A 14,970-nucleotide genomic window follows, 5' to 3' on the forward strand; every position below is an offset into this window, starting at 1 on the left:
CAGGCTCTGATTGCAAACTGAGCTCACTCTCCTCGAGTTTTGCTGATCCAGGAGTACCTCCAGAGCAGACCAGGAGCTACGGGTTCCTCGGAGGGCTGTTCACTTCATCTGCAGAGCCTCTTAGCGCTAGAAACCTGCCAGCACTGAGGGGCTTAAATACACACGGCTCTGTGCAATTAATCCTGCTGCTGACGGTGGCACAGGCACCCAGGAAGGTGTTACAAGATGCTCTGTATTGCCCTGGTCTGTGTGGAGCGCTAAGACAGCCTTGCTCTGCTACTGATGCTTTTTATCTCCCTGATTTGAAGGAGGCGCTGAGCTGTGAGAATGTCTCTTTAGCCATCCCAGACACGCTGGAGGGGGCAGAGACTCCCGAGATGGAAATCCCGTCCTCCTGCTCTGTTTCCCACCATGTCCTGACTCCTTCCCACCACCCCCCAGGCCACGAGGCTGAGGTGAATGACGCCGCGCCGTTGCTTCTGCGTTGTGGCATTGTGCTTTAGTGCTGTGCAGCTGGCGGTGGTGTCCGAGTCGTCCTAAGCCTGTCGCTTCACAGCCACAGCAGTCGTTTCCATCCTCTGTCCTCTGTACTGCTTCTGCCTGTGCAGGAGCTGGGCAGGGAACACGTCCCAGCCGACTTTGCCTGCAGTCTTGTCTGGAACACAAAAGAAATATTCTTTTTAGACAAAAAGGAGTCTTGTATTTAATGTACATGTGATGTGTAAGCTGTCTGTCTTCAAATCATATATCGAGAGCTGGAGACAGGCAGATTCTTTTATTGGTTTATGGAGACAACAAGGCCCCGTTTGGTTTTCTCACTGTTACTGTAAGGCCCTGTTTATGATCTAGTATTGAGAAAACTGAAAGGCATGCGTAAATCAGCACTTTTACCTATTAGGCATTCAGCAAGCACCAGAGCTGTGGATTCAGAGATGCTCTATGTACTGCTGCACATCATCTGCCCTGAAATTCAGTCCCCACTTAGAAGCATGATGGAGCAAGCTGGTGAACATCTTTCTGTCTCTTCCTTCACTCATCCTGCCTCCTAGAGACCCCTTCTTCCAGCTGGAGGTGCTGTTCCTCTCTACCTTGCTCCTACTGAGACCACAGAGAACCAAATGTGCCCACAGGAGTGACCCTGCCCCAGCTCTCAGCTGACAGGAGCTCTCAGGCCTGAGCCTGGAACGTGCCCCTCCTAAATCAGTGTGCTGCTGGATGGGCTGCGGTCATTTGGCACAAATGAGCCTGGGAGAGGAGGTACAGTGCCACAAAGCAATGCATGCTGCAGAGGTGAGCACATCCTCTGCCATCAGACAGCTTGCAGCAGCCACCCGGAATGAATCTGCTTTAGGCTTTGTTTAATCACCCAGGAAGGGTTATGTCCTGCAGAGGTGTTTGCAGGATTGTTTCTTCTCGAGCTCCCTTTGCACCAGAACAAAATCAGAGCTCCAACAGGTTACCAGTTCCCAGACAGGAGAGGAGGGAGCTGGGCTTGCTCATTAAAGATGCTTAACCAAGCCTCGGAGCTGCATCCCCAAGGCCCTCTAGGGTCAGTTTATTGCTGTCAGAGAGCCTTGGTGCAGGCAGCAGTCACCACGCACAGCCTCGGCAGTGCTGGTTCGGGTTGGGTTTTCATGGGTGTAGAAGGATTTCGCTGATTGCCAGGACTCAGGATCTGGCTCCCAAGTGCATTTCCCAGCACAGAGGAGGAGCAGCATGGTGTTGTGTCTCCAAGCCTTCCAAGCCTTCTCCAAGTGTCAGGAGCAGCTCGCCAGGTGTGAGCCAGCAAACTTCTTGCACACGTTTAATATTTCAAGTACTTCTTACGGTGGCTTTGAGCCATCTGGAATTTACCCAAGTCCCTCAGTCAATTGGGACTCAATAGCTGAAGCCTTAAAAATCACCATTGTTTGTGTCAAGAAGGGATTTCTGTTCATTTGTCCCAGCCGGAGCAGACTGATGCGAGATCCCTTCGCGACGAACAGAGATTTAATAGAAAAATGCTGTGATCCTTCTGTTAGTCCTCTGAGACAGCGGGGCGAGGCCTTTTGTTCTCCCTGTGGCATGGGATTTCAACAACTGCCTGCCCGCCTTCAGCTCAGGTGCTGGGGTGCTGGTGGCTCATTAGCTGCAATGCCCAAAGGCCAACTGGCACGGCTGCCCTGCCGCTGCACTAATACAGCAGGAGAGAGGCCTGGGTAGACCCGGGGGGGTGCTCGGGATGCCAGCTACCTGTAAATAACCGCCGCTGATCCCCTCGGCTTCTCAGCCAAGTTCAAGAGGGTAAAAGCATTGAGTGATTCGTCTCAGGATGTATCTCTTTTGGATCTGAGGAAAGAAATTCATGAGCCAGGAACGTATGGAAAAAAGATTCAAACAGATCCTTGGTGACTTCCAAATTATCCAGCAAGGGATCTTGGGTCCAGCTTTTGCTAGCACAGAGGGAAAACAACCCAGTGGAGCGAAGCAAAATACATTTAATTTAAGACATGCAGCTGGGAAAATGTTTTCAGTCAGTCACTGTGAGGCTGACATTAAAGGCAAACCAGAGTGATCAGTTGTACTTCAGATAATGTGGTAAATTGTAAGGGGAAGGTGTTGAGGACCGAAACCTTGGGGCCAGGAGCCAGGCTGCAGGTGCAGGGATCCTGCTGCCCTGTACACTTGGCCTGGTCACAGCACCACCTCTCACTGCTGCTCCATCAGCACCACAGGGACATTGTTGGGGACATAAAGCTTCCTGAGATCCTGGGATAAGTTCTCTGTAAGGTGGATGAAGTGAAGAGAGCCTCCGAGAAGCAGTGAGGGCTCAGGTTTAAGAGTCATGATGGGAGATGCTCTGTCTGGGCACTTCCAACCGGAGCCCTGTTTGACACAGAGGGCAAACAGAGAAATCCCTTTTCTTCCCCAAAACAGGCTCCACACCCAGGTGGTGCCGTGCCACGAGGTCCTCTCCTTCCCTCTGCCACCCACCGGGGCCGGCGGTGCCCAACAGGCCCCATGCTTCAGGGGAGAGGCCCAGGGTCTCCCGTAGTCTTAACGTGGGTGTGTTTAAATGTCTGCCTTTGTGTGTGTGTGTCTGGGGGGACAAGACATGAGTTTCCAGAAATGTTTGGTACCCTAGGTCTGCGTGGCCATGCACTGGCTGATTTTGTCCGTCTGTCCCATCACCACCCAGGCTGGGCTGAAAACATGCCTGGGAAAATCAGAACAGTGTGCGAAATATTGGCTTTCTCCTGTGTTCGGAGGGTGGGCCCCATTTTCCTGGACCTTATTTCTTTGCTGCTGTGTCCAAGAATCGGCTTAGTGGTGGCTCATTGATGCCTTGTTTTACTCGAGCTGCAATTTGAGCTCTTTCTGCGGCTTTGGTGTTCTGTTGCAGTCACCAGTGCTGCTGACTCCCTGTAAGATGCCAAGAGGAACATCTGCCCGGGTTTTAAAACGAAAAGCAGACGTGAAGGAGACCACTGTAAATTCACCAAGATGCTGAATGACCCCTTTCCCTGTCTCCTTGCTTTGCAGGTTGGCGCGGCCAGTCTGCGGCCACAGGACTCTCAAAACCTCCTGACGGTCCGCAAGATCTCCGTGTCCCGCATGCACTCCTTGCCCAACGACAGCTACATGTTCCGGCCCGTCATGCCAGCCAAAGCCCCCTTCCCCCTCCACGAGGTGGAGATGGAGACGTATCCCTGCAAATCCCAGCGAGGTACCATTCACGGAGATTTCCCTTCCTCCTCTGACGGCCAGCCAAAACCGTGCACAGTAACTCCTGCCTGCACACGTGTGGTTAGATGGGGAATTCGCAGCCAGCACCGCGTGTGGGTTGAGCCAGGGCTCGCTTTGTTTGGTTTGATACCATCCCACGGGCTGCAGTGCTGTGTTTTCATCACATCACTGCGTTTTGTCAGGAGCAAGTGGGCGGTTTGGGTGTTTGGGGAGAAGTGGGGCTCCCAAGCAATGCGAGAGGCACAGAGCACAGGCGGGTAGCCAAGGAAAAGGGTATGAGCTGCACATTTCTTCTGAAATGATCGGCCCTGACATCAGGAATACAAATCAATAAAGTCAACATGAATAAAAGCTGGCGTCGGCGTTGCTTCCTGACAGAGCTCCTGTACAGCTCTTGTTTCAGGCAGTCTCCAGTCTCAGAGCACTATCGTTTTAGCACAGTACATTGAGTTCACAGATGGAGGAGTTTCTTTGGGAGCATAAAGATTAGAAAGCACTCTCCAGTGCCTCTGTAGCCTGGCCTTATAATGAATCTTGCGGAGAGACCCCGCAGCCAGGGAATCACAAGCTACACAGAGCCTTGGAGTTTACATTTACCCAACTGCATCCAAATACATTTCCCCTAAAATGCCTTTCTTTCTCCTTTGTTGCACGAATTGGTTTGAAGGGGAAATCAATAAGAAAGAAAATATCTGCCTCCCTAAAAGCACATGTGCTTCTTGAGTGGCTCCCAAGAACTTACCAGTATGGTTTCCTTTGATGCAACGCTGTTTGAAATGCAAGGACTGCTTGGACAGGGGAGTGGTGGGCTTGCAGACCCTGGTGGGGCTGGCAAGATCTGCTCCGATTTCCTTGGGCGAAGTAACTCTCTATTTGCTTAAGCTGTCTGGATACCAGTTAACGTTCTCTGCTCAGTATTTATTATTATTTCACCTGCAAATTCTTTGCTAAGCAAAGAAAACAGAGGTTGAGTTTCATGGCTGGACTACTGGGGATGATTTTCATCTCTGTAGTGGGTGTAAATCAGGATTTATGCAGGTATAAAACTGCTGTGATGTTGGCAGGGGTGGGTAGAACTGGCCAGGGATTTTTCATCTTTCCCAAATTTCTCTCCAAGAACGCTCAAGTAATGGATATGACAGGTGCTTACCTTCTCTCTGAGCTGGTGGATGCATCCAAGGAGCATCACCCAGAGCTGTGCTGCTCCTGAGCTGACCAGACTCTGATTTAAGTGACAGTCCCCTAAGTTACACACACACAGATTAGCATCTGTGCTTTCATCAGCTTTTCAATGTCAGTTAAGGATGTCTGCTCTTCTCTCAACATTTTGGTGTCTACACACTGAAAATGTGAGATGACCAGCTCTTGTATTATTTTGGTCTTAGACGCAGTTTCCTGATTTGTTAGAAAAACGAAAGAAAAATATACAAATCCAGAGAGATTTGGCTCTCTTCAGGGTTCCTGACCATGCAGTTTAGAGGGTTTTTTGGTTTCCTATAGGACAGATAGATGGAAAGTTTCCAGCAGAAGGAAATTCCAACTACGGATGGGGAGGAAAGCGTAAGGTTTTGATTTTATGACTGTGTTTGTAAAAGATTTTATGACAACATTTTTCTGCATCATAAAAAACATTTTGTAAAGCCTGGATTAGCACAATGAATAGTACAGACTCAGCCTGAAACTGCCTGTAGGAGAGCCCAAAAACAAAAAAGGGAGAAGTGGGGCAGGTTGTGGGGTGGGAACCTCACAGCTCTGCTGCTTCCGTGGTGCTCTGGAGAAAAGCTCCAAAAGAAAAATGATTAAACGCTAAGTTTTCTTTCTCCCCAACAACAAATCTCTTTCTGAAATACAACTGCAAACTGCCTGGATGGCTTTTGTCATAAGTTCAAGTTCCCTGACCTCTGGGCGAGATCTCTTGAAGTGATGGATAGCTGTGTTTTTAACATGGAGCAGCAACGTAGAAACAGACGTTGGGTTTCAAGCTAATGAGGACAATAAATCCTGCAGCCAAAAATAATAATAAAAAAAAGCAAAAGGTCTTTCAAACAACTCGGAACTGCAGTAAAGCAGCACCACAAAGGAGCTGGGGAGGAAGGATTGCCTTTAGACTCAGCCAGGGGACTGGGAGCCTTCAGGAAGAGCGCGCTCCCTGCCTGATACATGAGCTCAGGGACTCAAAGCACTTGAAGCAGCCTCTGTGCTGTGGATCAGACTGCGTTCAGCCAGGGGCTGCCTCGTGGATGGAAAGCGGTGGTAGGATTTGCATTGTAGGAAATGAAAAAACTGCCCTGGGCGTGCCAGCAGTGTCTCCTCCTGGAGAAGCTGGCACAGGGTGCCCGCTGACTGCACAAGGCAAGGCGAGCTCTGGAGCGCTGCTCTTGCCTCCTCCTGGCACAAGGCTGCAAATGGATTCAGGGAAAAAACAGCCCAGCCACCAGATTTCCCTCATCCACCTTCTCCAAGTCCTTTTATAAATCCCCCTGATGCAGCGCTGCAGGGAAAGCGGCAATGGCCGGGCTTCCGATGCAGCCCCGGACCTGTCCTTCACTGGTTGCTGTGTGGTCCTGGTGGCTGCCATCCACCCTGAGCGTCACAGCCGCTGACAGAGAAGGTTTCCATTGCCTGGAACAGAAAACAGACGCTGTGAGCATGAAGTTTGTAATGGGTGATATCCCAAGGAGGGCAGAGCCCGCATGCAATGCAGGTGGATTGCAGAGGAGGCTTCTTTTGTCTCCTGATGAGGTATGGTCAGATATTTAGAGCCGTGGTGGTGACTGTTCCCGCTCTGTTTCCTAGGGTCCATCACCTCCATCCGTTCCCAGCCCGTGGGAGCGTGTTCCTCCTCTCTGAGAGTCCCACCGGAGTCCCTCCAGCTGGCCGCGCGTTCTCCCAACCACGACGGCCGGCACCGCTGGAAGATCCTTCCCCCCCACGTCGTTCCTCGATCTCCTACCCTCAACAAGCTGCTATGCAGGCAGGTAAGAGGCCAAGAGCCTGCAGAGGCAAACTCCCTTGTAGTCACCTCAGTTCTTCTCTTCTTTTCCAGTCCTCTCTTGGATTTGTTTTTTTGGAGTTGAGAGCAGAATTCCCCCTTTTAGAACAAAACATTTCTAATTCTGTTACCATAAAGGTTTACTCCGGTCCCAGCGAGTGGCACACAGGGGAAGGCCCTCCTGACCTGCTTTCACCTTTGTGGATGTACCCATCTACTCAGGAACTGCTGCAGCATGGGGGTCGATGGCCAATTCAGTTGTGCCCGTGCTGTGAGAAGCCCAGGGGTCAGCCCTACACCGTGCCCCTTTGCGCAGGTTGCAGCGACAGTATTTGGTGCTCATTCAGAGCAGGACCATGCCCGTGCAGAGAGACCCAGCAGATAAAAGGCTTCACGCTGAGGCCCCAGCTCTGCTTGCAAAACTTTTATGGAGGCAGTCCCATGGGGGCTGGCACTGTGGGGTGGGGACGGGGCGGTGAGGGAAGCATTACACCCACCAACCGTTCTCCCACGGGCCAGCTTTCACCCCTAAAAGTGCCGCCAGCCCAGCAGATCCCCAGGCTCTTGCCCCCATCTCTCTCCTCCCCTTCCAGGAGGCCGTTCGGACGGACTCCGTGGACGGGCAGACGCCGGATCCCAAGGACAGCCTGCAAGCGGAGTCGGGAGAGACGCTACCGTCGGCGAAGCAGCCCCAGAGCACCTTCACCCCCAGCCCTCTCCACCCCACGGCCTCCTCCCTGCCGGCCACCCCTCCACGTTCCCCTCCATCCTCCCCACACCGGCACCCCGGCACGCTGGCGCGGAAGCATGGCTGCGGCCAGCGCGGGATCCCCAGCCGGCCGGCCAGCCCCGGCAGCGGCCCCCCCAGCCCCGAGGGCTGCCTCGTGGAGCCCTCCGACCTGGCCGACGAGGAGGTTCGCCACATCAACAGCTCAGCCAAAGACTGGGGGGAGCACTCAGAGGCTGGGAGCCGCTCGACTTCGCCGTTCATCTCCCCGGCCCCGTCGCCGGTGCCCCCCAAGAATTGCAGCACAAGCAGCCTCTCCGGGGGAGGCGGCAAGGAGAAGGACTTGAAGAAGTTTTACAGCATCGATACTAAGGGCTTCCTCAACAAGCCCAGCTGGGCAGACGACCAAAGGCGGCACTCCATCGAGATCTGCCCTTCCATCAGCGATGGAGACTGTAGCTTTGAGGACCCTGCCGAGGAGAAGCAGCGGTCCCCTGCCCACATCCAGCCGGAGTCCGAGTACATCCACGGAGCCCGGAGGAAGAAGAAGATGAGCCCGCCCTGCATTTCTATAGATCCTCCCATGGAGGACGACGGCGGGGCGGCCTCGCGCACCAAACCCTCCGAGAACAGCATGCTGCGCCGAAGGACCCCATCCTGCGAGTTCCCGGCTTACAGAGAGTCCCTGGAGCTCGCGGAGAGCCAGCCCGGGGGGGAACCGGCCTCCAAAGCGGAGCGCCGGGGCCAGCCCCCGTGCCGCGGGGAGCACCTGGCCATCCCCAACTTCTCCTTCGAGCAGTCGGACGGCAGCTCCTTGAGCAGCCTCTCGGATCTCCTGGACAGCGGGCAGTCCACGCCGGATTCCCGGCCGGACCCCGCAGCCCCCGAACTGAAAAAGGCGGATCACTTAAAAACTCAGTGGAGCAGCGCTGAGAAAAGCAAAGAGCTCCTCGGCACCGCCAAGAGCCCCCTCCGGAAGCAGGACTTGGTGCCCGTGACTGTCGCAACAGAAGAAGACATCGATGAGCCAGTATAGCTTTCTGGGAGGGGGGATCTGGGGGGGGGTCTCAAGGGCTTGACACCAATGTGGGTTTTGAAACCGAAGGGACTGAGCGGCGGCGGGTGCGCGGCCGCTCTCTCGGTTTTTTTTTCCTTTCTCGCAGTCACTTGTTCTTAAGCGCTGTGGAGGTTTGCAAAAAAAAAACAAAACAAAACAAAAAAAAAGTTTAAAAAAAATTAAAAAGAAACCAAACAAACGGCTGGACGAAACGGTGACGGGTGTTTCGGGGCGGGGGGAGCGGCTTTGCGAGCGGTTTGGGGGTTTCTTTTCTAACGGGGAGGTGGAGCTGGCCGGGGGGTGGCTTCGGTCCTCCCGCCGCCCTCCACGGCCTCGATCACATTGATTCGGGTGCGAGGTGGTGGCGGTTGGGGCTTGGGGGATTCTCTTTGGGTTTTGTTGTTTGTTTGTTTTTTTTTAAAAAAAAAAAAAAAAGACGCTCGACTTTTAAAAAGGCACCTTTTAGAGATGTCACGTTACGTGGGAGTGCCCAGCAGATGGGAGCTGTACATTGTCTGTATATCAGCAGTTATATAAATAGAAATAATGTATTTGTGAGATACAAAACAAGGAAAAAAGACAAAAAAAATATATACCCACGAAGACTCTCTCTTCATAATGCACATATTTTTATAGAGAAACGATACTGTTTTTTGCATTACATGTGACTCTGCAACCGGGTGGTGTTTCCTTGGGTTTTATGTGGATCTAATTATTACAGCCATGCGTTTTCCAAATGTTTCTCCTCTTTCTTTGCTCTCCTTTTTTCCCCCCTCCCTCTCTTTCTCCACCATCATCCTAGCAGCTTCTTTTCCCAGCTGATGCTTTAGCCGTCTCTCATTTCTCTTTTGTACTTTAGAGGTTGTCCTAACCACAGAAAAAAAACCAAATCACTACTGAATTGTAGCCAGTGCAATAATAAGTTATTCATTCTTCTTGTCTGTACAATTGTCCTTTTGCTTTTTTTTTTTTTTCCTTTTTTAACGGATATTCAGGTTAAATGTCGCAATAATCTGAACGCGTGCACAAACAAAGTTTCTTGCGTTACAAAAAAAAAAAAAAAGACTAAAAAAAAAAGGAAAAAGTTAAATTTACAGAGAGATAGACAAAAAAAAAATAAATAGTAAGTTATTTAAGAAATGTATTTTGTTTACTGCAGTTCAAAGTAAATTATTGATACAGTCTGTAAAGGTATAAAGAGCTGTCTTAGGTGATGTTCTTTGTGAGCATTTAAGCTAATGATTTGTTCTCGTAGCAGAATGCCTTCGAGAACTCGGTGGTAGCCGTAACCGTCCCATTTGCACTCTTTCTGTTCGTCTTCCTCTGCACACCCGCACCCACGTGGACGCGCTGCCCTCCGAAGGCCCCTCTGCCAGAAGCCTCTCAAGGAATTCGAGGCACCTGTCAACACCACATTATTTTTTATTTTTATTTTTTCAGTTTTGGGGTTGATTTTTCGTTTTTAGCCTCCGTTCCCTGCCCCTTCCCCGCTCTTCATCCAGGCCCTCCCCGCGGGACAGCTTCACCACGGAAAGCCGACGTCAACCCGAGCGCCGGGCAACAGCAGCAAAAAGACATGCAGGAAAAAAAAAATTAAAAAACAACCGTTTTTGTTTGGTTCGTTCCATGCCGCCTCATATTTATGCATTCACATATATCTTCTGTTATTTATGCATTCATTACTCAAAAGGAAATGTATCTTGTTTCACATGTATTAAACTGTATAAACTGGAAGCGTGGCCTGACTTTGTGCCGCAGCACGGGGATGCCGCTGCTGCAGCCCCGGCTCCAGACCCTCCCCTGCCCCAGGGAGCTTGGGGACGTGGGGACGGTGCCTGCTCAGCCCCCTTCGTGCTGCCGGTGAGTCCTTGCCCCAGGGGCCCTGTGCATCGAGCAGCTTTGTGCCAGCTGCCTCTGAGCACCTGCACTGCCGCAATTAAGTCATTTAGGATTATTGTAATTATTCCGCCTCGGTGGGATAGTGGGGAATTCCGGAGAAATACTGTAAAAGTAATTATTGCTGCGGTTGTTACTGAGCTTTGCTGGGTAGGCAGCGTCCGAAGGGCTCTGAGCCGTAGGGCCAGGGCCAGGCTTCCCTAGGAGATGGCTGAATATTCGGGGTATCAGGATCCAGGTACCAAAGCCTTAATTTTGAAGCAGGAACCACAGCTTGGAGCCTCCAGGAGGCCAAAAAGCAGCCCAGGGGTTACTTGATTTTACGTTAGTAAAGATGTGAAGGGAATTAAAAGAAGCCGTGCAGGTGACAGTGCCTCTGCCTGCCACCCGGCCAGGAGCAGGGTCAGGATGGGACACGACGAGTGTCTTGTGCTCCACTGCGGCAGGAGACCCGCACAGCTGCAGCTGGAGAAACAGGACAAAGCGATGGAGAACAGCCAAAACACACAGCAAGTGCTGGGGGTCGGGATTGTGTTACCAACCGGCTCCTTTATAAAGCAGCAGTTTGTTAAAACCCACGCGTTCCATGGAGCAGAGCTGGATTTTAGGCCCCAGACCTGGCCATCTACAACAGCGTGGAGGAACAGCCTAACTTTGTTAAGCCGTGTTCATTTTCCTGCTGATCGAATCCTTACAATGCTAAGCAATTTCCACCAGGCTGCCTGCAAGGGTGGCATTGCTTGAGGTTGGAAGTGGAGAATGCAGATAACCAGATAAATGTAAATCATTATTTAACTGGATCTGTTTCTATTTTGCATTATTAATGACAATTCATTCACATTCATTTGTCAGCCCGGCTCTGCCCCAGCTCTCCCCATTGCAGCAGAGCCTGGCCTTGCTCCAGGCAGCCCTGGAGAGCAGGGATAAATGAGGACTACAACAACCAGCGTGTTGAGGAAGGGGCAGAGGAAACCACCTCAAAGCATCTTCAGAAGGTCTCTGCTTCAAGGTCGAATCGCAGATGGCATCAGTGTGAAATTGTCTTTGTTAGGCTGGGGAAAAAAAAAAAAAAGAAAAAAAAAAAAAAAAAAAAGCCTCTAGTCTGAAACCATCCTCGGTGCAATTAGATACAACCTTTAATCTCCTTTAATCTGCCAATGTTGTGAGATCATACAGGTGGCATGAATACTAATAAGGACTGATATTTGTACAAGCTTTCTTAGGTTGAATAATTAAATTGACTTTATCCATTAAACATTCCCAATTAAGCATTAAATACATGGCTGTTTTAATGTCTGGGGCCATCGCCTCTTCCTTACGGGGCCTTAATTAGAAATTTTACTGCCTCCCACCAGCACCTCAGCCAACAGCAGTGGGGGTGAGGGGCTGAAATCTCCAAATGTTTTTTATCCAAGCAGCTCAGCGTGGCTATCTGCTGCAATCCCGCTCAGGCCCTGTGATAACTCAAGCTCGCGCCGGGTGGGTGCTCAGTCCTCTTGCACAAAATGGTGTTAACTGAGGCAGCCCGGCTTCCCCCATGATGATTTTTTCAGCCCTTTTTGTGTGTGCAGCCCCATTGTGGGCTCTCTGCGGTGGCTGCAGGACATGCAGTGGCATAAGCACACCCCTGGTCGTTATCTCTGCTCACCGAGATATCACCGGGGAGGGTTTCAGCCCCAGGCTGGGGCCATGGCCCCAGGGGGCTGAGCCAGGGCTGCGCCTCGTGCCAGGACCCCTTGACTTGCTTTCATGCACTTGCCAGCCAGGGGCTGGGTTTTCCAGCTGCGGCCTTTGGATTATTCAGGGAAAACATCTGTTTGCAGGGAAAAGCGCCAGCAACCCTCATTATCTCACACCACGGGAAAGAAACCAGATTAATTATTAGACTGCTTGATTAAAAATAAAAATAAAAACAGAGCAGTTTATGTTTCATGCCTCAGTTTTGCCCACTCAGAGGCACAAGTTGCCGAAGGCCTGGGGTGATGTTGCCTGGGTTTGCTGCAGATGCCCAAGCAGAGGCTCTCCCACCTGAGCCAGCTGTCCCCCAAAATACAGCCACGGTGGCTGACAAGCAGGAGGGCTTTGTGCCTGCAAAGGCAGGAGCTCGCCTTCCCTCCGCTCCTCTCCACAGAGCCTCCTGTTCCTCGTGCCCTTACTGAACCCGATGGCCCCTACCGTGTTGCAGCTCCTCTGGCCCTCCTCACCCTCTCCTCCTTCCTGCCTGCCTGTTAATTTATTCCGACTGGCTCAGATCAAGGCACTAATTAATTTTCCTCATTAACCAAAAAAAAAAAAAAATCTAACAAATGCTAACAGGTTCCAAAACAAATTAATTCTTCGTGGAAGACCAGACAGCTCACAGCCCACTGGCAATAGCACCTCATGCACGCAGTGATGCTCTGCAGCCGGCATCAGAGCTGGATCCCAACCTGATAAATCACCCAGTGTCACGAGGAGGGGCAGAACGCTGGATATTGACACCTCTGCCTTGCCTTTTTGCTGTGCTCTTTTACTCCAGGGGGATTTGGGTAAATTGTGCTTGGGCTGAGGATGGTGCAAGTCTCCTTGCATTCACACGTGGCCTGGGTTAAGAGTCACAGTGCTTCCCCTGTCCCCACAAAGCCACTGCACCGCAGTCCCCGGGGTGCTGGGGACCCTCCTGGGGCAGCGGCAGCCCCTCGTGCTTGTTTTCTGGCTGGCTCACAGCACGTCAGCATGTAACAGAACAGTTCACCCCACCAGACGCTGCCCAATTACTTTCCCACCAAACTAAATCTCTGGGTAAATAAATTCAGCAAGAATTACAGCAAGAATATCGCTGTCTAGGCTCAGGCTTTCCATGTACTTCCACGTTCTTTGATTTGAACAGCAGGTGGGAAGAGCTCTACGAACAGAAGAAAAAGGCTGCTAAGACAAAGGGCAGGGAAGCTCTCTGTAGCCTCCTCGCAGAGATAAAACGCAGGCAGGGATGAGTCAGGCTGGCAACTTAGTGCAAACACTCCAAAAATAAAACTGGTTTATTGCAGATTAATGACACCATAAAATGCATTTCACTGGCCATTTAGCAGGTGTGGATCATAAATATTTGGGATTAAAAATAAACTTTTCTGCTGTGCCACTGTATTGTCGCTCCTCTCTCACCCACCCTCCCTGAGTGCCTTTTGGAAGCAATGAATCAGCCTCAGGGTTGGTTTAATCATACTTGAAAATGTAACGGTGACAAAGAACCTGCTTTCTGGGCACCAGCCTCCAGCGCAGATTTTAAAGCACTCTCTCACCTGGGTAGCAGCAAGCAGCAGCACCTGGGCCTGCCGCTCACACCAAGGGCTCCATCTCACTACTGCAATTATGCAGTTCCGCAAAGGAGCCCTTCTCCTGTGCCTCTCACAAAAAGCAGGCTCCCCCGGGGAGGAACTTTGTGTCTGGCAGAGGCGAAGGACTGCACAGGCTCCTTTTGCCTTAGACGTTCCTTTTTCTCACTGTAATCTCACCCCGTGCAACCCCATTTTCTCTTAGCCAGCCTCTTTCTTCCACCGCACTCCCACAAGGATGCTCTTTGCCACAGGTAAGAACATCCACCTACGCGCACTGAGCGCTGGATCACAAGTGGCAGCAACTCCCAGAGCACTTTCCTGGAAGCTTGGAGCCTAAAAAATGTCCTTTGCATAAGCATGGGAGAGTTGGCACAGATTTTTCCAAGCCCTGGCTCTTCCTGGAAGTGAAAAAAATTGCAATTCCCTTAGCTGTTTAATGCCTTGTGCACAGAGGTCAGTGCTTGCTAGAGCAGGAGATGGGACCTGCCATGTGCACAACAGCAAGCCAGCGAGCACCTTCCTTCCCTGGGTTCCCCAAATGCCCCGGGGAGGTTCCCAACAAGTGCCTCATGCAGGGAGCACCAAACAACAGGAGCGGGACAGGGCTGGAAGAAGAAATGAATGTTTTACTTGGCCAAGAGAGATGCTGACATCGTTAAATAACAGCCACAGAATAGCCCTGATCTGTGAGTTTTCATTATGCTTGGAAATTGAAATCTCTGATGGACCGTTAATTAAGTTTTCTTTGCTTCGTTGCTTGGGATTTCATTCTAATCATAAAGAGCAAAAATGCAGCTAATTAGAACAAGATTGGCATGTAAGGGGGCGGGGGGGAGAAAGGTCTCCTTACAACTGGAAGGGGACAGAGGCCTTCCACAGGCAGGTACAGATGACTCAGAGCTGCAGAATAACCCCGCTGCCTTTTCTCTGTCATGGGGAAAATCTCTCGGCGCTGGTATTAACTCCTCCAGCAGCTATATATCACTTGAAAAAGAAAAAAAAAAAAAAAAAAAAAAAAACTTAAATTGGCTCTTAGCTAGATCTGAGTTAGCTGGTTAGGTGGTAGCCAAGGAAATGGGAAAAAATAATATATATATATATATAAATATAAAGTGTTAATTAAATGGCCTTGCTAACTTTGCTAGCTGCAAAGGACAGTTGTTTGAGAGCTGTTTTATTTTTCCCCTGGATAATTTTCAGTTGAAATAAATGATTTGCTCTGAAGCATTTCTGAGGGGCAAGGGAGAAAGGATAAAAT

The 14,970-nt window shown here is 50.8% G+C and overlaps 1 protein-coding gene across 4 annotated transcripts in view; it reads left to right on the forward strand.

Moving 5' to 3' along the window:
- CACNA1H (calcium voltage-gated channel subunit alpha1 H) overlaps positions 1–10,236 on the forward strand; it is a 220,160-nt gene extending 209,924 nt beyond the window's left edge. For 3 of the 4 annotated variants that reach the window (XM_035339712.1, XM_035339714.1, XM_035339716.1), the window contains 4 exons: positions 309–455; positions 3,523–3,706; positions 6,523–6,704; positions 7,312–10,236. In XM_035339712.1, coding sequence (XP_035195603.1) covers positions 309–455; positions 3,523–3,706; positions 6,523–6,704; positions 7,312–8,481 — 1,683 coding nt within the window. In that variant the 3' untranslated portion in view covers positions 8,482–10,236. The remainder of the gene's footprint in view (positions 1–308; positions 456–3,522; positions 3,707–6,522; positions 6,705–7,311) is intronic. The other variant, XM_035339715.1, reaches the window with a different exon arrangement.
- The last annotated feature ends 4,734 nt before the right edge of the window (positions 10,237–14,970 follow it).

Source organism: Oxyura jamaicensis, chromosome 14 (assembly GCF_011077185.1).
Source record: "Oxyura jamaicensis isolate SHBP4307 breed ruddy duck chromosome 14, BPBGC_Ojam_1.0, whole genome shotgun sequence".
In the NCBI taxonomy this organism is placed as follows: Eukaryota; Metazoa; Chordata; class Aves; order Anseriformes; family Anatidae; genus Oxyura; species Oxyura jamaicensis.